The sequence below is a fragment of the Hesperophylax consimilis genome, chromosome 12 (genome assembly GCF_061612785.1).
Source record: "Hesperophylax consimilis isolate HC1 chromosome 12, BYU_Hcon_1.0, whole genome shotgun sequence".
NCBI lineage: Eukaryota > Metazoa > Arthropoda > Insecta > Trichoptera > Limnephilidae > Hesperophylax > Hesperophylax consimilis.
Window position 1 is genome coordinate 32,039,643 of NC_142847.1, and position 27,363 is coordinate 32,067,005.

The following is a 27,363-nucleotide window of genomic DNA, read 5'->3' on the forward strand; positions in this document are numbered from 1 at the left end:
TTTTCGTAAATTTACGACTTCTAGCCAATGGGCATCTTGCATTTTGAAAATCCAATGCGCCCATTGGCTAGAAGTCGTAAATTTACGAAAAAACTTACAAGTGTAATGCTAGCCTACGAAGGCCGTCTTACCAGATATTTTTTATATATATTAATTTTTAAAAAATGTTTATATCTGTCTTATCTTAACCAGAATATTATATGTTATATACTTATATTCAGAGATTTTTTCCTATCTAATGTTATAAAGAAATACTCAATTCTTGCGTTTTATTATATTTTTCATAAAGTAAAATAAGTTATCTTCAAAATAAAATTTAAAAACTATAACTCTTTAATGTAAATAAATATAGTACATAAATATAGACTTTCAAAATCTTTGATGATTTGATTGACTTTGAAGATTTTAAACTTTAACACATATACAATTTTAAACTGAAAATTGATATATTTTCACTTGAGAAACGAGAGTCTAAAATAAAATAGTAATACATTATTTCCTTGCTGGGAGAAAAAAACATAAGTATGCCATTAAGTTTCACAATAATACAAAACTGAGAAAAGTGAAGTGAACCACTAGCGAATCCACGGTGGATTCGTCGGCACACCACAGATACAAACGTCAGATAGGACTCACTAGAGGTGAAAATATTGCTTGTATTGCATAACAAAAGTTTTATTAATATTTTTTTTATTTCCAGGAAAAACAACGGCCGCCCACCTACAATCCGGAAGACTATGCCGCCGCCCTTCGCAAGTGGGGCCGCAGGAGCGCCCATCACACCCTGTCCACCCCGGGGGCCACGCCAGGTGCCAGTCCCCGGGGCAGTCAAGTGGACTTGGCCCCCTCACCCACGAGAACCAGGCATCAGGCAAATGATAAGGATTACAGGTAGTTATATTTAAGGCTTTTTTGAAGTTTGATGCCAATCCTGGGTGAGACGAGCAATATTTCGTAGGTACTATCTAATCATAAAAGGATTCGCTGATTCATTGATTTTTTGGATAATAAGCGATGTCTCCTTTAGGATAGCCAAAAATCATGGGTTAAAATCAAAGACATTATTAATTCAAATTATTAAATTAAATTAAAATGAAATCCCCCATTTATTTATTATTATAACAAGTTATGTTCATTATAATGTTTTGTTATACTATTCACAAATTTATTCACATAACAAGTTGTGAATAAAGTAATTAACTACCTTTTAATGTCAAAAAGTAAACATGGACCGCCCATGTATATTAAGGTTAGTATTTTAATTCAACATTGACAATTTATTAATATTTTTACTTCTCTGTGTTACATTTGACGTTTCGGAATGTCAATTTTTAGATAATACCTCCAGTGTTGCGAGCGCATGTCGACTTATTATTTATTTCATTATCAATATCGGTCTTGTTATCAACAGCGCGACCATGCTCGGGAAATCGGTAAAACATTATCGGTAGTTACGCCTATCCATTCGATATTGTAAAGTTATCGATTTCACTGTGCTAGACTCCCTGAAAGCAAAGAAAGAAAGTATTAGAAATATAATCTTTGAAAATATAATGCCCCGAAGAAAATAACATTTGTAAATATTTACGACAAAAATTTTTTTTTTTCAGAAATCCCTGCCTCAGTCCCGGTGGAGAGATGAGCCTACGACAGTTTGGATCCCTTAGCGAATTGCTAACCAAACTGAGAGCTGACCTTCGCTTAGCTTTTCCCAGGTAAGATACATACTGGATTAAATTTAAGCTGCAGAGGTGAATTGTTTGGCATAATATTAAAATGCTTTAGGTCAATTACCGAATAGTATTTATACGATTCTGTAAAATTCGTAAATCGAATGGCAGTGCTGCAGTACAGCCATTCACGTACCCTGATGTCACAAGCTTTTAAATTTAATTAAGTTCTGTCCTCTACAGCCATTCACGTACCCTGATGTCACAAGCTTTTAAATTTAATTAAGTTCTGTCCTCTACAGCCATTCACGTACCCTGATGTCACAAGCTTTTAAATTTAATTAAGTTCTGTCCTCTACAGCCATTCACGTACCCTGATGTCACAAGCTTTTAAATTTAATTAAGTTCTGTCCTCTACAGCCATTCACGTACCCTGATGTCACAAGCTTTTAAATTTAATTAAGTTCTGTCCTCTACAGCCATTCACGTACCCTGATGTCACAAGCTTTTAAATTTAATTAAGTTCTGTCCTCTACAGCCATTCACGTACCCTGATGTCACAAGCTTTTAAATTTAATTAAGTTCTGTCCTCTACAGCCATTCACGTACCCTGATGTCACAAGCTTTTAAATTTAATTAAGTTCTGTCCTCTACAGCCATTCACGTACCCTGATGTCACAAGCTTTTAAATTTAATTAAGTTCTGTCCTCTACAGCCATTCACGTACCCTGATGTCACAAGCTTTTAAATTTAATTAAGTTCTGTCCTCTACAGCCATTCACGTACCCTGATGTCACAAGCTTTTAAATTTAATTAAGTTCTGTCCTCTACAGCCATTCACGTACCCTGATGTCACAAGCTTTTAAATTAAATTAAGTTCTGTCCTCAACATGCTCTAATTGATGTGATACATTTGTGTAAAAACGTGAAATTTCGTTGTAGAAGCCAACATCATTAGTTCCTTAAAATAATTCGTTGTAGAAGCCAACCTCATTAGTTCCTTAAAAAATTTCGTTGTAGAAGCCAACCTCATTAGTTCCTTAAAATAATTCGTTGTAGAAGCCAACCTCATTAGTTCCTTAAAAAATTCGTTGTAGAAGCCAACCTCATTAGTTCCTAAAAAATTTCGTTGTAGGAGCCAAGCTCATTAGTTTCTTAATTTTGTTTTAATCTTCTTATTTGTGTGTTGCTTCTACCACAGATTATGTTATAATGTAATTATTGACTCCCAAACAATAAAACAACAACAAAAAATATCAGACTATCTAGACTTATTTGATTTGATCTATTAGAAAAATAATTAAGTGATTACCTTTTATAACAAATTTATTAAGGCGAAACAATTATTTTATAAATTATTGTTTAGTGTGAATACCGCACAAGAGTCCCAACTGCTCCCAACCATCTGGAGCCAGTGCGACTATGTATGTTGTGAAGCAAAAGGCAGTGGGGAGGGGAAGCAGACGGGGAAGAGGACGGTGGAGAAATACCTGGATATTCAGATCTTGTCACCAAATACGGCTAAAACCATTTTTAGCACGTTTCAATTCTGAATGGTGGTCTTTCACCAGGGCGTTACTGAGAGTATCTTCCACTCTGAAACGTACCGCAAAACATACATTTTACTATTTAAATAATTAAATTGTGAAATAACACAAATCAATCAAATTATATTTATTTCTTCATATGAAGCGGTTACTTTGTGATGTGACATTATAATTTAAAATTAAACAGTAACTTTGTAAACATCACTTATGGGTAAATACTTAATGCCGACCGGGTTTCGCTACAACCGTAGCCTCATCAGGGCAGTATAATACTAAAAATCTAAAAATTAAATTAACATGTGTAGATATCACGGTAGGTGGACAGTCTGAGCTACAGTGGAAGAGGTAGGGATAGTTGGGAGATTGGGAGGCGAGTGTTCTTTGTCAATAGGGAACAATCTGAGTATAGGGCTTTTATTTAGGTTTATTTGGTTGTTGATGACTTTGCTATTGACGTTTATGGCTTTCCTTAACTCTAACGCTTCTAAGTTATCCAACCTAAGACCTATTCCGTTTTTATGTAATAGGCTGACGCCAGTATTTTTGTCGAACGTATGGTTTGTTGCTATGAGGTGATTTGCAAATTCGGAGAATCCATTACTGTTTAAGCATCTTAGGTGTTCTTTGACTCGCGTTTTGATATTACGCGCTGTTTTGCCTATGTAAAACGCGGGACAGTCACTACATTGCAGTGAGTAAATACCTGAGTGATTTAACCGATGTTCTTTGTCTTTAACGTTCATCAAAAATTTACCTATACTATTGTTAGTGTAAAACGCTGGTTTGATATCTGGTGGGAGGTTTTTTATGCTTTTTTGAGAGAAATTATCGATGTACAAAATTCTACGCCATTGTTGAGGTTGATTATTATTAGTTGATATATTATTATTATGAGGGGAGCTGTTAAATAGAAATTTGCTTGTCGATAATCTTTTTAATTTCTTGTTTAGGATGTTATTGACCATATTTGCATTATAGCCATTATTAATCGCGATTTGTTTAATCGTCGCTAATTCTAATAAGAAGTTGGAATTTGATAACGGGACGGTAACTAATCTATGGATCATGGAATGGAAAGCAGAATGTTTGTGGGAGATGGGATGGTTAGATGAATTATTAATAGTTGTATCAGTGTAAGTGGGTTTACGATAGATTTTAAATTCTATTTTATTGTTAATGATTGATAGGGTGAGATCTAAAAAGTTTAAGCTAGAATTAGTTCCTATTTCTATTGTGAATTTAATTTTTGTATGAAAAGAGTTTATTAGTTTTAGGAAGGAATCAAGTTGGCGCTCAGTACCTGTCCAGATACAGAAAACATCATCGACATATCTCTTCCACAATAACACATTCTTTAATAATGGCGATTTACAGTTAAAAATGTTATTCTCTAGATTGTCCATAAATATGTCGGCGATGAGGGGAGAAGTCGGAGCTCCCATTGCCAGGCCATCTGTTTGTTGATAAAAAAGTTCATTGTATTGGAAATAATTTTGACTTAGACAAACATTAAATAGGTGAGAAAGTTCCTTAGAGAAATTATTTGGTAGTTTTGAATTTTGTAATAATTTGAACAATATGCTTTTACTTTCATCTACGGGAATATTTGGAAATAAGTTAACAACATCAAATGAGACTAATTTTGAATTATTCGGAATATGTAGATTTTTCAGTTCATCAATCAAAGTGAATGAGTTCTTAATGGTGAATTTCGGAGCAAACACTTTAGAATTATTAAATACTTCAGTTATAAATGAAGCTGTTTTGAAATTCGGAGAATTACAACTTGACACGACCGGCCTAATAGGTTTGTCGTTTTTATGGATTTTTAAGAAACCATATAATTTAGGGGCCAATGGATTTTTTGTTAGAAATTTTACTTGTTGGTATGAATTGTCTTGAAAGATAGGGGATTTGCATGAATTCAAAGCACTTTTAATGTTATCTAGGTATTTGGTAGTGGGGTCTTTAGGTAGAATGTCAAATTTGTCCGTCTTAATAAAGTCTTGCACTTTGGAATTATAGTCACTTTTATTCATTATAATTATCGTGTTGCCTTTATCAGCCTTTGTTAAAATTAATTGTTCATCCTTTAATTTCTTCCTGATGTTCAGCATAATGGATGTTTCACGATTATAGTTGACTTTAAGTGTAGGAATTAGCTTTTTTATTGTTTCTGCACTTTTGTATAGAGGTGGTCCAGGTTTATTATATAACGCGGTCTCGATGTCCACTGCAACGTTTTCCACTGCACTAATGTAATTCTTTTTATTATAATCTAAGTTGTATTTTAAACCTTTAGATAACAGAGTCAGCTCGTTTGGTTGGAACTGAACTGATGAGAGATTCTGTAATCGGTCGAAGAACTGATGGGTATATTTTACTGGTTCATTGTTATTATTTTTTTATGTACATTTATTTTTACATAAAAAAAATAATAACAATGAACCAGTAAAATATACCCATCAGTTCTTCGACCGGTTACAGAATCTCTCATCAGTTCAGTTCCAACCAAACGAGCTGACTCTGTTATCTAAAGGTTTAAAATACAACTTAGATTATAATAAAAAGAATTACATTAGTGCAGTGGAAAACGTTGCAGTGGACATCGAGACCGCGTTATATAATAAACCTGGACCACCTCTATACAAAAGTGCAGAAACAATAAAAAAGCTCATTCCTACACTTAAAGTCAACTATAATCGTGAAACATCCATTATGCTGAACATCAGGAAGAAATTAAAGGATGAACAATTAATTTTAACAAAGGCTGATAAAGGCAACACGATAATTATAATGAATAAAAGTGACTATAATTCCAAAGTGCAAGACTTTATTAAGACGGACAAATTTGACATTCTACCTAAAGACCCCACTACCAAATACCTAGATAACATTAAAAGTGCTTTGAATTCATGCAAATCCCCTATCTTTCAAGACAATTCATACCAACAAGTAAAATTTCTAACAAAAAATCCATTGGCCCCTAAATTATATGGTTTCTTAAAAATCCATAAAAACGACAAACCTATTAGGCCGGTCGTGTCAAGTTGTAATTCTCCGAATTTCAAAACAGCTTCATTTATAACTGAAGTATTTAATAATTCTAAAGTGTTTGCTCCGAAATTCACCATTAAGAACTCATTCACTTTGATTGATGAACTGAAAAATCTACATATTCCGAATAATTCAAAATTAGTCTCATTTGATGTTGTTAACTTATTTCCAAATATTCCCGTAGATGAAAGTAAAAGCATATTGTTCAAATTATTACAAAATTCAAAACTACCAAATAATTTCTCTAAGGAACTTTCTCACCTATTTAATGTTTGTCTAAGTCAAAATTATTTCCAATACAATGAACTTTTTTATCAACAAACAGATGGCCTGGCAATGGGAGCTCCGACTTCTCCCCTCATCGCCGACATATTTATGGACAATCTAGAGAATAACATTTTTAACTGTAAATCGCCATTATTAAAGAATGTGTTATTGTGGAAGAGATATGTCGATGATGTTTTCTGTATCTGGACAGGTACTGAGCGCCAACTTGATTCCTTCCTAAAACTAATAAACTCTTTTCATACAAAAATTAAATTCACAATAGAAATAGGAACTAATTCTAGCTTAAACTTTTTAGATCTCACCCTATCAATCATTAACAATAAAATAGAATTTAAAATCTATCGTAAACCCACTTACACTGATACAACTATTAATAATTCATCTAACCATCCCATCTCCCACAAACATTCTGCTTTCCATTCCATGATCCATAGATTAGTTACCGTCCCGTTATCAAATTCCAACTTCTTATTAGAATTAGCGACGATTAAACAAATCGCGATTAATAATGGCTATAATGCAAATATGGTCAATAACATCCTAAACAAGAAATTAAAAAGATTATTGACAAGCAAATTTCTATTTAACAGCTCCCCTCATAATAATAATATATCAACTAATAATAATCAACCTCAACAATGGCGTAGAATTTTGTACATCGATAATTTCTCTCAAAAAAGCATAAAAAACCTCCCACCAGATATCAAACCAGCGTTTTACACTAACAATAGTATAGGTAAATTTTTGATGAACGTTAAAGACAAAGAACATCGGTTAAATCACTCAGGTATTTACTCACTGCAATGTAGTGACTGTCCCGCGTTTTACATAGGCAAAACAGCGCGTAATATCAAAACGCGAGTCAAAGAACACCTAAGATGCTTAAACAGTAATGGATTCTCCGAATTTGCAAATCACCTCATAGCAACAAACCATACGTTCGACAAAAATACTGGCGTCAGCCTATTACATAAAAACGGAATAGGTCTTAGGTTGGATAACTTAGAAGCGTTAGAGTTAAGGAAAGCCATAAACGTCAATAGCAAAGTCATCAACAACCAAATAAACCTAAATAAAAGCCCTATACTCAGATTGTTCCCTATTGACAAAGAACACTCGCCTCCCAATCTCCCAACTATCCCTACCTCTTCCACTGTAGCTCAGACTGTCCACCTACCGTGATATCTACACATGTTAATTTAATTTTTAGATTTTTAGTATTATACTGCCCTGATGAGGCTACGGTTGTAGCGAAACCCGGTCGGCATTAAGTATTTACCCATAAGTGATGTTTACAAAGTTACTGTTTAATTTTAAATTATATTTACTTGCGCACGCCGAGATTTAAACCCGCAACCTTCGGATTGCTAGTCGAAAGCCTTACTCCTCGACCACGGACGCTCATTACATTTCACATAATCTCGCATGACTGCAAAAATGAAAATAGTATATATTCATATAAAATTTAATCGTTTTTTGCGCGATTGTATTAATTTTTCAACGCGTGGGTATCAAAAGATTTACAAGATAAAACTGCTTTAAAACCTTTCTCGAAAGATAATGTGAAAAGTTTTATTTCACCTGCTAGATAAATTACATCGATAAAGGAATGAGGCATATCGTAGCACGTAAAATATTAGAATGCTGCCGGAGCCCTTACAAAAATGATCTCCCATATAACTTAATAACGACTACTGCTCCTTTTTTGCAATACTTGTGAATTTGTTGGGTGCTTATCCGAGACGTGTGATTACTTTTAAATCAGAATACGGCGATATAATGGCTAAGTGGGTAAAGTCACTATTTATCTGAAGCCCATACTTTTGAAAAGCTGTTTATGTTAAACAATTTTCAATTGATTCGTTTCCACGGGTTGATAATTGACTTAACTCGAAATACCCGTGGAATGTAAATTTAATTTTAAATTAGTTTTTTATAGCTTATCTTGTATTACAGCATATCATTAAAAAGCACGCAATTATATTCATAACGAGATATATTATTAACCTGGTGAACATATTTGTAGGCAGCGGATATTGCCAATTTACAAGAACAAGCAATCACGAAATTAAGCAACATTTTTGGATTTTGACAATTTTGTAACAACCTTAATAACTATATGAAGTTGTAATAGACGAAATATTAGAATAACGTAATGTGTAACCTGAAACATGTTGATCCTCTTTGATTTAAAAGTGGTAAATACAAAGTTATTTATATCAAAATGACGCCAGAACGTGATTTTGAAATTGTTGAGGAAGTAATATTTAATAACCAAATGAAACAAAGTAACTTTTTTGGAAGCAGTATATTATTTTACATACGCCTAAAAACCGTTTTGGAACAACCGTTCTCCTCAGGACAAAATATACACTAACATAATAATCCTACCATCCCACAGCCGAACTATTGAAATCAAGAACGAGTCATAGAAACGACCCTTTTTCATAATGTGACAAATGTCGATTGTGTACAAATATTAAATTTTTTTTTCAACCCAACAATGAACCGATCATTGCCGAAGATCGTCTTCCATTGAAATATCGGTAGAACAGGGAAATCATTTCCACCTGACGCCTGTGCTTTACGGATTTTTTAGGTAGGAATAGTATAAATAATCATTAATTTCGTTACTTATATCGTTAATCAATAAATCCACGTTAATCGACTGCCTTTAATCTTTCATTTAACAAATTATTTTCCGAGTAAGCCTGGCTTACCATCCTTCCTGAAACTGGTTCATTGCTGTATGCCATTATCAGTGGTATCGATCCCTCCATCCTGTGCCATACATCCTGTTTCTCCCATCCAACACATCGCCTTAAAAGGCCGTTTATCTGCGAGACGTATCTTCTTATCCTGTTTCCCAGGGGGTCATTGTATCCTTGTAGCAGTGTTACGTGTGCTACAACATGTTACCTATGTCTGTAAGAATTCTTCTGTTCTACAAATTTAAGGCCCTTCTTCCACAGGAATATGCAAGTTTCCGGTACTTATGTTGTGAATTCACATCGCAAACTACTTTTCCGTACATGTCGCTACTGAAATTACGTGACCCAAAGGCTAAAAATAGCTTTCATGACTTCACTCGCGACTTCTGTAGCTGTCAAGTGTTTTGTTACTGGAATTACATATATACAGTAATGACTTCGACTGGCTGGTCGCGGGAGATCATCACCGACGAATTAATAAAAAAATCTGCAACGCATTATTATTTTATTATTTATTGAATTAGTTTATACAACATTTGAATATAAACAAGATAATATTTCATTTGGTAAGTGTAAATTTTTTCACAATAAACATAACATTTCTTTTTAAATGCATTCATTCTTCAGACTTTCAGGCATTTTATCATATATCTTTGGTCCTTTGTACATTAGGCAGTTCTGTGATTTTGATTTCTTTATATGTGGCAATTTAATTATATTTACATTTCTGGTTTCGTACTTATGAACATATCTATTTAAAACAATTTAATCGTTAAAATGTTTTGGCATTGGTTGTTCATGATTTTATGCACAAAAATTAACAAATTAAATAACAGTCTCTTTTTTATTGGAATCCAATTTAGCTGCTCTCTCATTTGATTAATGCTTGCGTATTTGCTTTTTCCCAGTATACATCTCATAGCTCTAATCTGTATAACATATAGTTTGTTCAAATTTCCTTCATTGGCCAAATATAACATAGTATAGCAATAATCTAAATGTGGAGAAACTATAGTTTTATAAATGAGATCTGTAGTGTTGACATATAACATATAAGAAGGGAGAGAGGAAAGGAAGCCTTTACCTGGGATGACGTTGGTTTGTTTTGGAGTCACCACACGACAATATGTAACTTGGGGATAAAATTTGCACTTTTTAATGGTATTCCCACAAGATTATTGATGCTATCTGCCAAATAACGTGCACTCTCAACTATGACGAGAATTCGAATCCAAAACAAATATGTGTGTTAGCAACAAATGAATAACACTGGCGTTGGTTTTCTTTTTTCTAATCTTGTTTCTTCCAAGGTAAGACTTTTAAGAAAGGAAATGACATTGAATAGAGCATTGGGATGTGGAATCATCCGCACAGAAGTAGCGTTAGTCGTCAAGATACTTGAATCGTCGAGTATCCCTGTGGAGGAAGGGCTTTACATTATACTAAACTGTTCACATGGATAATCAGGGCTGTCATCCAGAGGTTTTCCAAGGTTTCCGAAAACTTATTTTTGAATTTTTTGTAAAGAAAAATTTGCTTGTCAGTAAAGTGTTTTTAAATGTGTAAAAATATTTTAAACATGTGTGGTATGTTTTCTCCGTGGAATAACGCGTATTTGGGTCTTAATATGAGTCCTGAGTTTTGTATATTAATTGTATAGTCATGGTAATACCTATCATAACCTGTGATAAATATGTTTCGATTTCATCAAACTGTGAAATATTTCAACAAAATTATGAGTACATTAATAATTTATTGCATGTTGACATATTAAATTACATTATAAGATATAACTGCATGGTTGTAATGACGGATTGGAAATTTGTCTTTTTGGAAACCCTTCGTTACGGAAACTGGATGACACCACTGTTTACACGCAATAGCTTTGCATTGTAAGGGAAGAGGCATTCGAATGCTTCGTATTTCAGACGTGACATTCCGAGTTCATGCTTATTAAAAAACAACTATTGCTTTCCTAAGTTCACCTGATGAAATAAGTGTCGGTCTGCAGATAAAACTGGCACGTAACCTATTCATTGCAAATGATTTTTCTTTTAATTTTCTGTATATTATCCAGAAAAATAAACTTCAACCATCATGGAATACAAATGGAAAATGCGTAGATATTTTATTAAACATTGAAACAATCACTGCAAATTAAGATATAAGTATTTATAATTACGCAAATGTACATTATCAATTTAGTATCTTCTCTGTCAATGCTGATCATATAAGCCCTTGTGCAAGTTGAACGTGTTTCAATAAATTGATAAATCAACATTTTATCCTCATTAGTCAATTAGCAACTCGTTTTGTCGAACCAGTCATTCTGTTTTTGTTGCTTTGAATGGAGTTAACAAAATGTCTAACATTGTTAATGGCCTTTCGTACTGGTTTGACTTTATTAAACAAAATGATTAGTACTTAAAACGAAATAATTATGTATATAATACATGACACACGTACAAATTAATAATCATGTAATTCTTAATAGCTGATCACAATGTATTAGGAAAAAGTCGTTATCCCCACACGGAGAAAAATGAGTAATGCTAATTTATTGACAATCTCTTCAAATTATTGGTAATCCGGTCAGAGTCTAGAGCAACTTATGATATTGCATGACTCATGTATTTCATTAATATAATGTTCATAAATCATAAAATTTCAGATGATGCATGAATCATATACTTCATCAATAGAATGTTCATAATATCATCGATGTTGCATGAATCATGTATTTCATCAATACAATGTTCAAATATCATAATATTACTGATGATGCATGAATCACGTATTTCAACAATACAATATTCAAAAATCACAAATACCGAAGAGTTTTTGTCCAATTTGTCAATTTTTAGCTGGGTTCCTACCAATTTATTCGTTCATTTCTACTGTTTTTCAGTGCGTATTTTTATGCTTTGTGTTACATACTAGTCAATAAATAAATATAATGAAAAAAAACTTTGAGTATTGGAAAAAAAATTAATTATAATATACTATAAGGAAAAAATAAAAAATGAAAATGAAAAGCCCAATCGTCAAAATAACATCAAAATAACATAAGAAAATAAGGAGCAAAAAATGATTGTAACAAGTTCAAATTCAGGTATGATAACAAGTTTTTAAAGTAAACATGCCATTGAAGATTTGTTTGAATTTTATTGGTAAGTTGTATAATAATATGTTAATTTCAGTGAACATATCATTTATTCAACAATTTAAATAATCTTTATAATAAATCCGTATTTTTTCTTTTTATTTTATAAAAGTTTTTTAATCCAGTAAGACTAGGAATATAGTGCTATCCCGGTCTGCTACATTACATGAAATATATACAACCACATTCGAACAAAATAGCTACATCTATTTTGCGATAAAACTATACAACATCCTTCCCCCAGATATAAAACCAATAGAAAAGTTTAATGATAACAAATCAAGAATAAAAATCTGGCTGAAATGAAAAACTCTGAACAAAAAACACTGAAAAAAACATTAAAAACGATGTAGAAAAGAAATATAATAGAAATTAATAACTTTAGTCACTATAGTCACTAAAACAAAAACAAAAAAAAACAAAAACTATTACATTTCAGGAGAAAAATTAAAAAATAATAATAATAAAATTAAATATTTTAAAAATATGGGTAGGTAAAATGTTGTTCAAAATTCTTAAAACTTATACCTAATGACAACATAAAATAAAAATAAAAACATTTACAAAAACAAAATCAATAAAATTCATAACTTTTTACCATGTTTTAAATGTAACTAACTGGACCGGTTTCACCTTTAACGGGCATCTTCAGACTGGTCAATTCTTTATGTTGATTCGTAATGGCATATCCGACAGAATAGTATTAGATTAAAATAAATTGCATGCATTATTTCACGTGTGATAACTTGCAAATTGACCGACGTGGTTCACACGAGCACGCTGAGAACGTTCATTGTGTTCCTCCGCCAATATTTGACGTAATCGTGAGAAATAGCAGATGAGAACACTCCTTTACAATGCTTCTACAAATAATTATATTATTTTGTAGATTGACATAAATAATTTTTTTTTACTCATTCGAATTTCAAATTTGACCGAAACATGTGTAGAATGTGGTTTTTTTTCTATTGAAAATAGCAACGTTGAATAAAATATCTCATTTTGCATAAATCGATAAAAGATAACGTTTCTTGGTGATGGAGTGGTTGGCGTTCTTTCACTTCTCAGTCTGCTTTACTAAAAATAAAATGGATTTAAAGTAAAATATTATGTTAATGGAATGATTTTTTTTTATTTATAAGAAAAAATGTTATTCAAAACCAGGTTTTGCGGTTAACTACCTAACGAGAACGATTTATTTTGATTTGGCTGAAAAAAAATATTTATCTGCCGTGAGTTCTTGTATGTAGGAAGGTACATATTTATATTTAAAAAAAACTTCACTCATTTTCAAACGCGAGTTTTTTTTACTAGGAGAATTGGATATGTTTCACTGAAAAGGTTTAAAAAAATTTCAATCAAATGATATTAATAAGATTGTTTAATCATTTAAGACAATATCAGCTATTCGATTTTCGTTTGAGAATCACTTATATTGTCTTCAGTGATTAAATATTACAATTTGAGGTTTTACTCATTGAGTTATTCTAAAATTAAAAATATTCATCCTATACTTGCGGAAAAGTCAATAGATGTCGCACATTAAAAATAAAATGATATAGGTATACTTATCGAAGACACTATCTAAACTGCATATAGTTCGAGAAGAATTTTGCGATCATATATTAAGTTAGCAGCCAATAAAAATATGCATTAAGAAAACGAAGATAATGTTGGTAGTTAATGATACAATTAAATATGAACGAAAGAAATAGGGTAGGATTAGCTCAGTGGTACATGGAGAAAACTTACTGATATGAAATACTGTTCATTTATATCAAAAATCCGGTAAAATTATTCGTTTTCCTGTTAAAACGGGACTGCAAGTCTTTGACGAATGAATAGACAGAGTTCCTAACTTAAAAGTATCAGTTAAAAGCGAATGATATATGAGAACGGTGGAACACGTGTTCATACCATTCATGTTCGCATTCGGTCATGAATAACTAATATTTTGACAGCTACCCGCCAAGACTAAGGTCCTGGGTTCATTTTCTAGATGCGACCTTATCTTCTTGTAATTTTTCTATTTCAAATTTTCGTTTGAGAATCGCTAATATTGTCTGATTAAATATTACAATTTGAGGTTATTTCAATCATAAAAATAATAATAAATCATTAAAACTCCATGAAAGCGGCTTACAAACCATCTTGCCCATGCCAAAACACAGTTTAAATGCTTCCAATAGAACAGAACTGTACAAAGATCCATCAATTCCATAGCATCCCAATGACTACCTTCTCACACGTTAATTTAAAGAATAACGGTTCTAGTTTTGTATAGAAATCCCGCCGAAAACGGTGCAAGTTCATTCCCCGCCACTGATTAGTTTCAAGAGCGTAATAATAATTGGACAGAGAGCCACGTCATCCAGTGGTGTTAAATATCCTAGAAGAGCCCTTGGCTTTCAAGCATTATGATTTGCTTCTAAATTGTCAATATTTTTAATTTTCAACTATCCTTCGAAGTTTCTTCCTAATATTTAATAACGATTGATTTGATTCTTTCCCACTGTGTTGTTATTGTTGATGGGAATAAACCAGAGAAAGGCTGATTATTTTTTCCTTATCGATAGTCTTAGGTATGTATATTTTTTCTTATTGATAGTCTTAGGTATATACATTTTTTTGTTAAAATTATTTTTTATCGATTTTTCTTACGACCGTCGACAAATATAACCCAGTATAAAAATTATAATGCCAACAGCTGGAGTTGCAGTGCACATGCATAAAATGAAACGAATTCTCTTAATTATAATAGTGGATTATTCATGAAAATATGTTAATATTTTTTAAATTAAAGCCCAAATTAAAAAAATATATTATAAATTTCTAATTTTGTGCGGTTTACAAAATGTTCATTTAACCACACCTTTATAATAATTAGTATTTTTTTGTTTGTCACCTGTTCTATAAATGACATTGATTAATAAATTACATTAAAAAAACATTTTTTTTAAATATCTTTTAAAACTTCAAAAAAATGATTTGATTGAAGATTGAACCTTCCTATCCAGGAAATGGAGACGATAACTTTACCAACCTCGCTAAATGCCGATTGGGTAGGACCGATATTTATTTCATATATTAACTGCTGTAATGTCCTCCGATTGGATGTATTTATCCGTGTGCGTTGGCGTGTGTGTGAATTGTCATCAACAACGAGTCTTTTCGCCAAGTTTCAGCTTGATTGGATATCGGGAAGTGGGTTAATTTCGCTTCCAAGATTTGCATTCATCCATTACCGAAAACAAGGGTGAAATTGAAAGAGTTGTATTCAAAAATAAGATTAATAAAATATTAGCACGACTGCATTTTATCGGAGGCAAAGGGATGACTGCCCCTATTGTACACTTTTCAGAGATTTTTTTGGAATCTCGTACTTGGGCAGACTTATAATACCGAACCGAACAAAAACGAACGGTCACTTTGGCATTGGGAAGGTCAATCATTGCATATCCTATTTCTATCATAGGAGCAAGTCATTAGATGTAGATGATGCCTCCCGGAGATGTGGTATCAAAAGACGCTGTCGCTATAGAATTAATCAAATTTTGCCCGCGTCAGATGCATTGGATAATATAAACTAGCTGACGTGTACCCGGCGTTGTTGGGGGTTATCCTTAAGAGATAGACATATACCATTTCTAATTTTTCTGTAGGCCTTTTTAAAATTTACAATTCCGTGCTAAATTATGTTGATGTATCTCATAAGGTTTAGCCAGCATTAGCAATGGAAGCCCCAAACATATTTTTTAAAGATTGATTTAAAAAAATGTTTACTACTTTTCTCTACTTTATACATTATTTTGATAGATATAAATCTTCCGGAAGAGATTCTCCAAATTAAAGTGATAAACCGTTGCGTAGTTTAGAAGAACTAAGCACACAAACAGACAGACGCGGATAGCTACTTTTGTTTAAACTATTTAGAGATTAGAGATATACATGAGCAAACATACCTAATAGCAGAATATCTACATTCTACATGCCAAAATGGTGAGTCATCCCGGATACTGATGAATTTGTATCGTCCGCCTTACTTGCAATTAGTATGATAAACTGTAATTAGGTGGAAGCAAAAATGCACCCTAATGCCTCAAAAAAAATTATTTCGACTTTATGATGGCTTCCCGTATGAGTGCGGCTGATTTTTTTTTAGTATGATCACCGATCAGTACAAATAATGCATTCAATAATTAATTTTCTATTTTTTTACTCGTTCAACAATACTATCAAAGGGTTTTTTTGTCTTTTTGTCTCCTATTAGGATTCTATTTTGATTAGATATTATATTTTAGGTAAACAATGCTTATGTTTTATTTTTTAAATTAATAATTAATGACAGTATCTATCTTTATGAGAATCAGTAGGTCTTTATGAGAATCAGTAGATCTTTATGAGAATCACGTTCTGAAGCTTATAGATATAACATGGAAAGGAATGTTATAAAAACATTATGTCACGTGATCGTTCGTGTTAGGTGTGTTTTATTTATACCATCGTCTGTTGTAATAATATAGCTTTTCCAGGAATCAATGCAGGATTAAAAGGCCTAGCTGAAATGTCAGAAATGATTCGTATTGTGAAGCTTTTTTGTTTCAACGAAGATTATCACTACGGCATAGATATAAAATAGGATCTAATTCAATGATCCTTGGGCAGAAATCAGCTCAAACCTTTAAAATGAAGCAGTCTGAAGATGCTCGTAGCATGATGAAATTGGTTCGGTCTCAAATTAAAGGGAAGCAAACTTATAAAATTTTAGTTTAGCAGTTTAGGATTAAAATAACCTCCCATAGCGGTACATCCACTTTTCTAATGCTGAAATAATTAATTCGCATTCTTATTTATTTATTTATTTATTTAACATAAACGGTATAAATATACCATAAACTCATGATAACATGTCACAGTTAAAATCGTACAAATATTTTGAAAAAAGAATTACAAATATATGTGGCATTTGAATGTGAAATGACATTAGAGAGTAAGTAAACAAGAGATACAAGTACATAAGTTTCTATAGTGCAAATAAGGTAGAATTAGATTTAATTAATATTGATTGAAAAGATTTGATAGCATAGCCCTCTTGTACCTACCTTGCGTGCAGTTAAATAGATCTGCCACATCTGCGTATCTATTACTAACTTCATGCAACCTAGGTACAAGCGAGTGTTTGGAATACTCAGTCCTGATATTGTTGCATTTATACAAAATTTTAGAACGAGTAGCTCTCGTGGGTATATGAAATTCAATGAGGTTAATTAAATCAGGACTGTCTATACTACCATTTACAATTTTGAACATAAATATTAAGTCGGATATAATTCTTCGATCTGAGAGTTTTAATAAATTTAGATTTTTCATCAAGTAATTATAATTTATATTTTCAATGGGAATACCGAGTTTAAAATTAATGTGTCTTAGGAATTTATGTTGAATTTTTTCGATTGAATCTGAATGTAATTTGTAGTGGGGGGACCAGATCGAGGAGTTATATTCGACTTGACTACGAACCAGGGATGTATACAAAATTTTTAATGTTGAAATATTCTTGAAATCTCTGGAATTTCGAAGAATGAAGCCTAGCATTTTCATTCCTTTATTATTAATATTATTTATATGCGATATAAAGTTTAATTTAGAGTCGAAAGTTATCCCCAGGTCATTAATTTCTTCGACAGAGGTAAGGATTGAGTTATTGAGTTTATATGAATGAATAATTGGTTGATTTATTCTGTAAAATTTAATTTAATTGAATTTAAGAGAACACCAATTAATTAACCTGTTCAAATTATTTTGTAGACAGATACAATCTTCAGCGCTTTTGATTATTTTAAATATTTTTAAATCATCTGCGAAAAGTAACGTATTAATATCTTCATCAAATATATTTACAATATCATTTATGAACAGTAAAAATAATATTGGGCCTAAATGAGACCCCTGTGGTACACCACTGGTAGCTATAAATTGATTGGAAATGAACAAATTGATTTTTACAAGTAAAACTCTATCAGTTAGATAGCTAGCAAACCATTGTTAAACCAATGTTATTCATATATTAAGGGTCATGGGAAAGAATAGATCTTGGAACGTGTCATATATATCTTTTGGCATAATTCTATACAGAAGTGTTATTAATATATTGAGTATCATTTCAATCGTCGAAAGGGAAATCAAATATATCTTGGAATTCCATACAACTCTTGGGATATTGCAATGTGGCAGTATTCATATATTGAGCATCACGCCAATCACCGCGGGGGGAAAAGAAATCTTAGAACGCCAAAAACCATAAAACAATACGTTCATGGGTGGAAAAATGCGTTTAAAAATGTACTGAAGGTTCGAATGTTTTATCATATACTATCTCATAAAATAATCACTAACATCTAATTGAAAATCGAGATTTTCTCATTAATATTGTGGGAAAAAAAAATTTGATATGAGTTTGTTGTTCACGCTATTTTATCGTAGCTCAAATGTTTCATGCTATCTTGTTGGTGAACCAGCAAGTGGTTATAAATTCTTTTCTAAAGCTATTTGATAAAAAACAGCAATTCAACTGATAAGAAATCGCCGATTATCCTAAAACTATCCAAATTAACGATCTCAGTCTCAACAAAGATGGAGAGATATTTTCAGTTAAAAAACTTCTATTTGTATAACGAATGTGATTACTAAAACCACCAATATTTTTTCCCATTAAGTTTGCAATCTTAATGACCAATTTAACGCTGTAAGCGACAGTGAAATATAATAAAACCACATCACGACCAAATTATCTTTTAAATTTATTGCGAATCTAGAATATTTGATTCTCATTGAGTGTTTATTTGAAGTGTTGGTGATTATCACCATTTTGATGCATGTTTTGATAAGACTCCATTTTATACAAGTAAATTACGTCAATCTTTCTTGGCAGATGTAATGTTATTAATTATCTAATAGCTAAAATTAACAAAAGGCGAAAAAAATTATATAAAAAATTTTTACGTACCTTTAAAGCTTGTCTCAAATATGCTCCATAACAATATTCAACAACATCGACAATGTTTTTCTTGTATTATGACTGGACAATCTGTAGGAAGGTGGCAAAAACAGCTGTTACCTATGAAAATATTGCATTAACTAGCGGAACCGTGAAATCTCACTTGATCTAAATTTCTGTAACAGATTAAATGTCATTTTTTTGTGTTTGAAGAATCTTATTTTTTTCTGATAGTTGAACTCTAGTAAAAAATATAAATTAAGAACACGAGGTGACTACTGTAGTAATACATACAGTTTTTACTACGTTTACTCTTCTTCTTTCATCTGACATGGAAGGCTTGGTGTATAACATTGCCACATTGGGATATGCCATGAGTTGTGTGGCGTTCTAAGATATCTAATTTCCTCTCTGGTGATTGGCATGATGCTCAATATATGAATGACACTGCCACATTGCAACATACCAGCAGTTGGTGGCGTTCCAAGATCTCTACTTTCCTCTGCGGTGATTGTCATGATGCTCAAAATATGAATAACACTGCCACATTGCAATATACCAGTAGTTGTGTGGCGTTCCAAGATCTCTCTTTCTTTTGCGGTGATTGGCATGATGCTCAAAATATTAATAACACTGCCACATTGCAATAAGCCAGGAAATGTATAAGATATGTTCCAAGATCTGTACTTTTCGTTCCGCTGTGGTGATTGGCATGGGGCTCAATATATGGATAACTCTGCCACATTGTAATACTCCAAGAAATGTATAGGACACATTCCAAGATCTGCACTTTTCTTTGCGCTGTGGACTCAATATATGAATAACACTGCCACATTGCAATATGTCAGGAGTTGTGGCGTTCCAAGATCTCTACTTTCCTTTGCGGTGATTGGCAAGATGCTCAACATATGAATAACACTGCCACATTGCAATATGCCAGGAGTTGTGTGGCGTTCCAGGACCACTACTTTCCCTTGCGGTGATTGGCATAGTGCTCAAAATATGAATATCACTGCAATCTAAAAAACTCCGGAAGCAATAGAAATAAGGTTAAAAACACAATTTTGAGTTGGTTATTTTGTCACTCTTTAGCTAATAAACTACAAACCTATCCCAAGCTATCGTCTTGACTTTATGTCAGATGACCCCTCTTCAGTAAATATTTGAGTCTTTCGTGCGGTCAATATACATAAACATCTGGACTTTGCAAATCTTCAAGTTATTTGGTATTCAAACAGTATCACGATTTCAATGTCAATGTCCTTTGGGTTCGATGATACGTACTAGGAGCAGAACTACGGCATTTCACATGGCCGTACGAATTTCCACACGCGAGTCGGTGAACTTACGAGCAATAAACATATTGTACTCGTAAATGGATGCCGTTTCAATTCAAGGAATTGTGGCTGAGCTAATAATATGATTGTGCTTGTTATTTGGGAGGTACAAAAACTGAGTGTTATTTATAGGGAGGGTAATAACCTCCCAAATATGCAGTACGTGTGTATATGATCTCAATTTAGATCAGAGGCATGCCGTGCTACATATATTCTATTATCCCCGCATGCGCAAGTAAATTTATTTTGATTAATTTGTTTTAATTCACAATTTATTCACAAAAAATCATATACGTTCCAGAGCAAAAGATACTAATAGTATCGCCCTGGTGTAATGTCGCAATTCGGAATTAAAACGTTGCTTTAAATGGTTTTAGCCGATTTCGGTGACCAAATCTGAATAGTAAGGTAATCCCCAGCCTTCCTCTTTCACTTCTTCTTCCCCTCCCCATTACTTTCAGCATCACAACATTCCCCAATTGAAGATTTTTTATTTTTTTTTATATTAACTCCACACAGGAGGCCCTGAAGAAAATAATTTCCCTCAGGGCCTATGTCATCTTTGGGGATGCTGTGTGGAGGGTCTTTTTGTGGAGAGGAAGGAGTGAACATGGGTCTTGAAGAGTCCCATGTTATAGGAGGGAGGAAACACAGAGGCCGGCAGTTCGTTCCACAGCCGAGCTGTTGAACTTAAGAACGAATCGTAGAAGCGACCCGTTCTCATGTGACAAATGTCATGCCATAGTCTCACTGACTTCAGAAGGTTGGGACTAGTTGGGACTCTTGTGGAATATTCCCATAAAATAAATCTCATTTTTATTTTAATCCTACATTTAAAAAAAAAACAGTAAAATTTAAAGAAAATTTGAATATTCGTTTCAATATCATTAAGTTCAAAATAACATAAAAAATGGAAAAAAATAGGCAAAACATGTGCTTAATTTAAATTAAGTTTATTTCACTTTTAGGTGAGTTGGTTAATAATATTATGCACTGTTGATTTTCAACAAGGTTATATTAAATTCGACATGACTGATATGTACCATAGGAAAACACTACATAATATATTTTTAATTTTGTTTATTTTGGCATTTCCTACTGTTATTGACAAATACAAAATTAGTTGAAACACGTAGTAAATATAAGTAATTGTTTTTACTTAATTTACAAAGTCATACTTCAGAAAAACTACACACAGATATTGTATAAAAAACTATCAAAGCATTTGTAACCGTTTTAACTAATCCGTTGTATGTTTCCACCCATTAAATCTTGGTTAGAATTCTAAGGACGGATTGTTTCGGAGAATTTGAACAATTCATCAAATTTCAACGTTCATTTTCAAGTTCTGTGAAAGATTTTTTCAAGTTCTGTTTTTATTTCAGTTTTGTCAAGCAACTAGCCTACAATGATATAATGACAGAACGTGAATAGGACTTTCACAGAACCCGAAAATGAACGTTGAAATTTGATGAATTGTTCAAATTCTCCGAAACAACCCGTCCTAAGACATAATAAATTTGAACAAAGATCAGAAATTTATTATTACGAGTAGATAACATAATTATGAAAATAACTACATCGCGTCACGTTCCTACGTAGTGCGAATTCTTTCAGGTTTTAAAGCGTTGATTCAACAGTGTCAACACGTCATACAAATAACTTGCCTCATACAGATCTTCAAGACAATATTTACATTTTAGCTTACATTAACATTTATTTTATTAAAAGGTATATCTCATCTTACCACAAAATCTGTTCGTGTGTTCCATTAAATACTATAAAATGATGAACACTGGCATCATGAAATATAATTTAATTTTAGTACCGTAAAGAGGGGTGATCGATTTTTCAATTTTGCAAATAAATAACTTTTTTTATAAAAACTAATACATAAACATAGAACATAGATTTATGTATGCGTTTAGGGGGTTATCTTTTTACATGGTGCTCAAATATAGCTTTTGGAGTGAGATTCTTTTATATACCATTTTATAAGCTAATTGCAATGATACGCCTATTCCATATATATATACAGGGTGTATCGGCACGTACCCGACAAACTTTAACCAGCTATTCCTTAGCACATTTGGAGTAAAAAATGTTATGGGCACTTTGCTGTCCGGTAACATTTTTTTTCAATTAAAAACAAAAAATGATAAAAAAATACACACTCCATCACTGTCATTGGAATTGTTTCTCGTGTTCAACAACTGTTATTAGCAAGTGTGTCAAAAAGCGTGTTCGCTCTTTCATACACACTAAATAATAATAGCTAAAAATGAGACGAATGGTGCCATGCCATTTCGTTGTGATCGTAAAAGCGCGCTAATGTAGGTACGTACGTATATTATTCAACGAAACTCGAATAAAATATTGCCAGGTGGGTTTTCAAACTTTGACAAAGGATAAAACAGTGGTGAAAATATGAATAATAATTTTTTTATTAAAAAAATGTTACCGGACAGCAAAGTGCCCATAACATTTTTTACTCCATTTTTTACTCCGCTAAGGAATAGCTGGTTAAAGTTTGTGGGGTACGTGCCGATACACCCTGTATACACACAGATGTATTTTACAATATAAATGATACGAAACTGTTATAATCGTTGAGGAATGCATTTAATATTACTTGTACTTCCCCACCTTCCACATCCCCATCTTCTTTCTCTCGCCACAACCTACGGCCTAACAATATACCCCAATGTGGGATGCAATAGTCTCACTGGTTCCAGGCGGTTGGGAGCAGTTGTTGCCTCTTTTCTATTTTATTTGTCCAAAAACATCTTAGAAACAGTATCACAATTCCAACTAGAAGCAATTAGTTGGTTTCTAGTTATATTCTAAGGTGACCGAATTAATCATCAAAATGATAATTCATCACATCTTCAAAAAATTATATAATGTCATGGAAAGTGATGAAACAAAAAATTTATTAACTTGGTTTAGTAGGTTAGGTTAGGTTAGGTTTAATTTTTTTTTTCATCGTTTCTAATGACTTTATATCACTTTTTAAAAGTGTATTGAATTGTCACTGCGTTGAGTTACCATGAAACCATATTCTAACTAGAAATAACTAGAATCTTGAATATAACTAGAAACTAACTAATTTGTCACTTATTTTCAAAGCGTCACTGTATCCACGTTGCCTGAAAAAATTGTTGAAAGTAATTTCTAAGTGGTGATTAAAGTTGCCCCCGGATCGAAAGTAACCCTATATTACAGTACACTCCTATAGACATTTCCAATGATTATACTCCCCTCTAGGTACGGATGCTGCACGTCTTTCATTCATTAAAAAAACCTTCAATTAACCGCTTGTGTATGGTTAATCCCTCAATAATTTAAAATCCCGTGTCGTTGACTCGACATGAACTCGGCTTTATTAGTACGTATTGATCGCTAAATAAAAATGTATTACATAAGGAAAAAAGTTACATAATGAGCAGACACCGCGAGGTGCCAACTTCCGTTTAAACTTGAACTCGAACCTGCCGCCATCTGGCGACTGGCCGCGGAACCTACAGCCGATCAATTTGGAAAAGTAATTAAAGCTAGCTTAGTAATTATTTTTTACTGCGCCATTACAGGGGATAATCATTTTAGTGTGATTCGCAATGAGCCGTCAAAAACACGTAGCAAATGTGAAAAAAATATTGTAGATAGGATATGTCTAACACTGCGCAGTTATTTTTGTGAAAACGTCAATCAATTATACTCACTTTTTTTTAAACTGTTTAATTAATTTGCAACTTATGTTTATAAAATACAAGGTAGTGGTATAAGAAGTACGTCTCGCAAATATAAAATCTATTTAGGAGTAGACTTAAAGTCCATTTTAGTCTATTTAGGAGTAGACTTAAAGTCCATTTTAGTCTATTTAGGAGTAGACTTAAAGTCCATTTAAGTCTATTTAGGAGTAGACTTAAAGTCCATTTAAGTCTATTTAGAAGTAGACTTAAAGTCAATTTAAGTCTATTTAGGAGTAGACTTAAATTCCATTTAAGTATATTTAGGAGTAGACTTAAAGTCAATTAAAGTATATTTAGGAGTAGACTTAAAGTCAATTTAAGTCTATTCCAGAGTTGAAGATATTCTCAGCAACGCAACGTCCTGGTGTAAGATCACCATTCAGAATTTAAACGTTGCTTGAAATGGCTTTGGCCTTGTTTAGTGACCAGATCTGAATAGTCAGGTCTTTTCCACCTTCCTCCACCCCATCTCCTTGCTCTCCCCATTACCTTCAGCCTCACGACATTTCCTTGTTGGAGCTGCCATAGTTTCACTGGCTCCAGATGATTGGGAGCAGTTAGGACTCTTGTGCGGATTCACATTTAAAATAATTATAATTCAAGTACAAAAAAAATATCTGAAGTTATAAGCAAGAGTAAGGGTAATTTCGTGTTGGTTTTGGAGTGGTTCTGGCATAAACTTTTATCATTCTTCTTCAAAAGACGGGTTATTTCGGAGAATTTGAACAATTCAAAAATTTCAAAGGTAATTTTCAAGTTCTGTGAAAAATTTTTACAAGTTTTGTTATTATTTCAGTTTTGTCAAGTAACTAGCCTATAATGATTAAATAACAGAACTTGGAGGACTTTCACGGAACCCGAAAATGAAGGTTGTAATTTGATGAATTGTTCAAATTCTGCGAAACAACCCATCTTAAGATGGTGGCTAGTTTTAGCCGAGATAGATAAGTTTGAAATTACCTCCACTGAAACTGTTCCCCGTTTGGGCGCGATTGCCTCCCCAAACTTCGCAATTTTTTAAGGCGATTTTAAATGTGCTTTCACGTCAAAAATATCGGATTATAAATTTGTTTTAAAAATCGGTTTTCCTAATTTTAAGAGGAAAAATCTGTGCTGAAATGGCCTAATATTCTTTATATTAAACTTACAAAGTATGTTGTTTCTGTAAGCATTAAATTAACATCAAGGTTGAGGACGCTTTACATCTTTTCACAGTATTCCTGAGGCTTTGAAAGTAAAAAACTATTTTTTATCAATGTGACAAGTTGGTAATATAAAAAAAATGTCATTAGTGAAAGTTAAAAATGGGACAACTTTTAACTTCGTAACATTTTCTAAGAAATATTTGTTCAATTGAGAGTATCTTTGCCCAGATTTTCTAGATCAACGAAAACATATTCAGTTTACGATGTCATTTCATTGGAATTGAAATACACATTGACTGCAACATTGTTTCTTTCAACTTCATTGAGAAAATTGTTCCTTAAACAGAGTGTTTGAACCTGAACGAATCCGGGTAATAATACCCATATAAAGTTTAATCGAAGAGATGTGTACGAGACATCGTAAACTACTTTAAAATCGTGTGAAAAAACGGATGAATATTCAATCATTTAGATCAGTTTAATTGAACTACAGCCAAGCTGTATCCGGCCAAAATTCTATGAGGATCAAAGAATAACAAATTACTAGTTTGAATCCCATTGCGATTACGAAACTATTTTTTCTAATTTCTTTTCATCTATCGGTAATATAAAAATAACGATGGGAAGTTGAAAGGGATCTCAATACAAACAAGAATTCGTATTGTTATAATAACGGCAGATACATGAAACGCAATAAATCATAATTATTAGTTTTATTTGATTTAACTTGCCAATTTTCTTGAAATAAAATGGCTACGTATTGAATGTTATTCCGTTTATCTGTGAGATGAAATAATTACCTGATGTTCTTACATAATAAGTAATCAAATTTTTTGCTTTTATTCTCAATACACAATATTTTTGGTTAAATACAACCCTACAACGATTCATAAATATAAGTAGGGTCTTGTGACGTTGACGTATTATTAGATTAGTTATTTTACACACAAAATATTTAATTAACTGTCATTTGTTTGCTGCAGATGTGGTTTGCCTTTAAATTTCATTTGTTTGCTGCAGATGAAGTTTTCGTTTAAATTTCATTTGTTTACTGCAGATTTGGGTTGCCTTTAAATTTAATTTGTTTGCTGCAGATGAAGTTTTCGTTTAAATTTCATTTGTTTACTGCAGATTTGGTTTGCCTTTAAATTTAATTTGTTTGCTGCAGATGAAGTTTGCGTTTAAATTTCATTTGTTTACTGCAGATGTGGTTTGCCTTTAAATTTCATTTGTTTGCTTCATATGAAGTTTGGGTTTTTCTACTTTTTTGCTTCAGATATGGTTTGCCTTCAAATTTCATTTGTTAGCTGCAGGTGTGGTTTGCCTTCATATTTCATTTGTTTGCTGCAGATGTGGTTTGTCATGACGAGAACACAATTACTATCGACTTCACTCGTGAAGGTATTTTTTTAATACAAACTTACTTAACTATTGATGCATAAGTTGCATTTAAGTAACTAAGCCCGCTATCGCACGGGTCGGTAAGGTAACGGTCTGCAACGCAGTTCAGTGTGGAATTTTTACTTACCGACCCGTGGGACGATGGAGTAACATGGCTATTTTTAGTTCGTCATTAATCTTCTATCTATACATATAAATGATTAATTCTATCTATACATATAAATGATTAATTCTATATAAACATATGATGATTAACGATTTTTTATGGCCGGAATTGGATGGTATAGATCTGGAC

At 32.5% G+C, this 27,363-nt stretch overlaps 1 protein-coding gene across 1 annotated transcript in view; it reads left to right on the top strand.

The window, feature by feature from the left end:
• Positions 1-27,363, top strand: part of mwh (multiple wing hairs) — a 204,123-nt gene that overhangs the window by 155,434 nt on the left and 21,326 nt on the right. The window contains exons 4-5 of the mRNA XM_089638341.1: positions 701-891; positions 1,611-1,715. Coding sequence (XP_089494467.1) covers positions 701-891; positions 1,611-1,715 — 296 coding nt within the window. The remainder of the gene's footprint in view (positions 1-700; positions 892-1,610; positions 1,716-27,363) is intronic.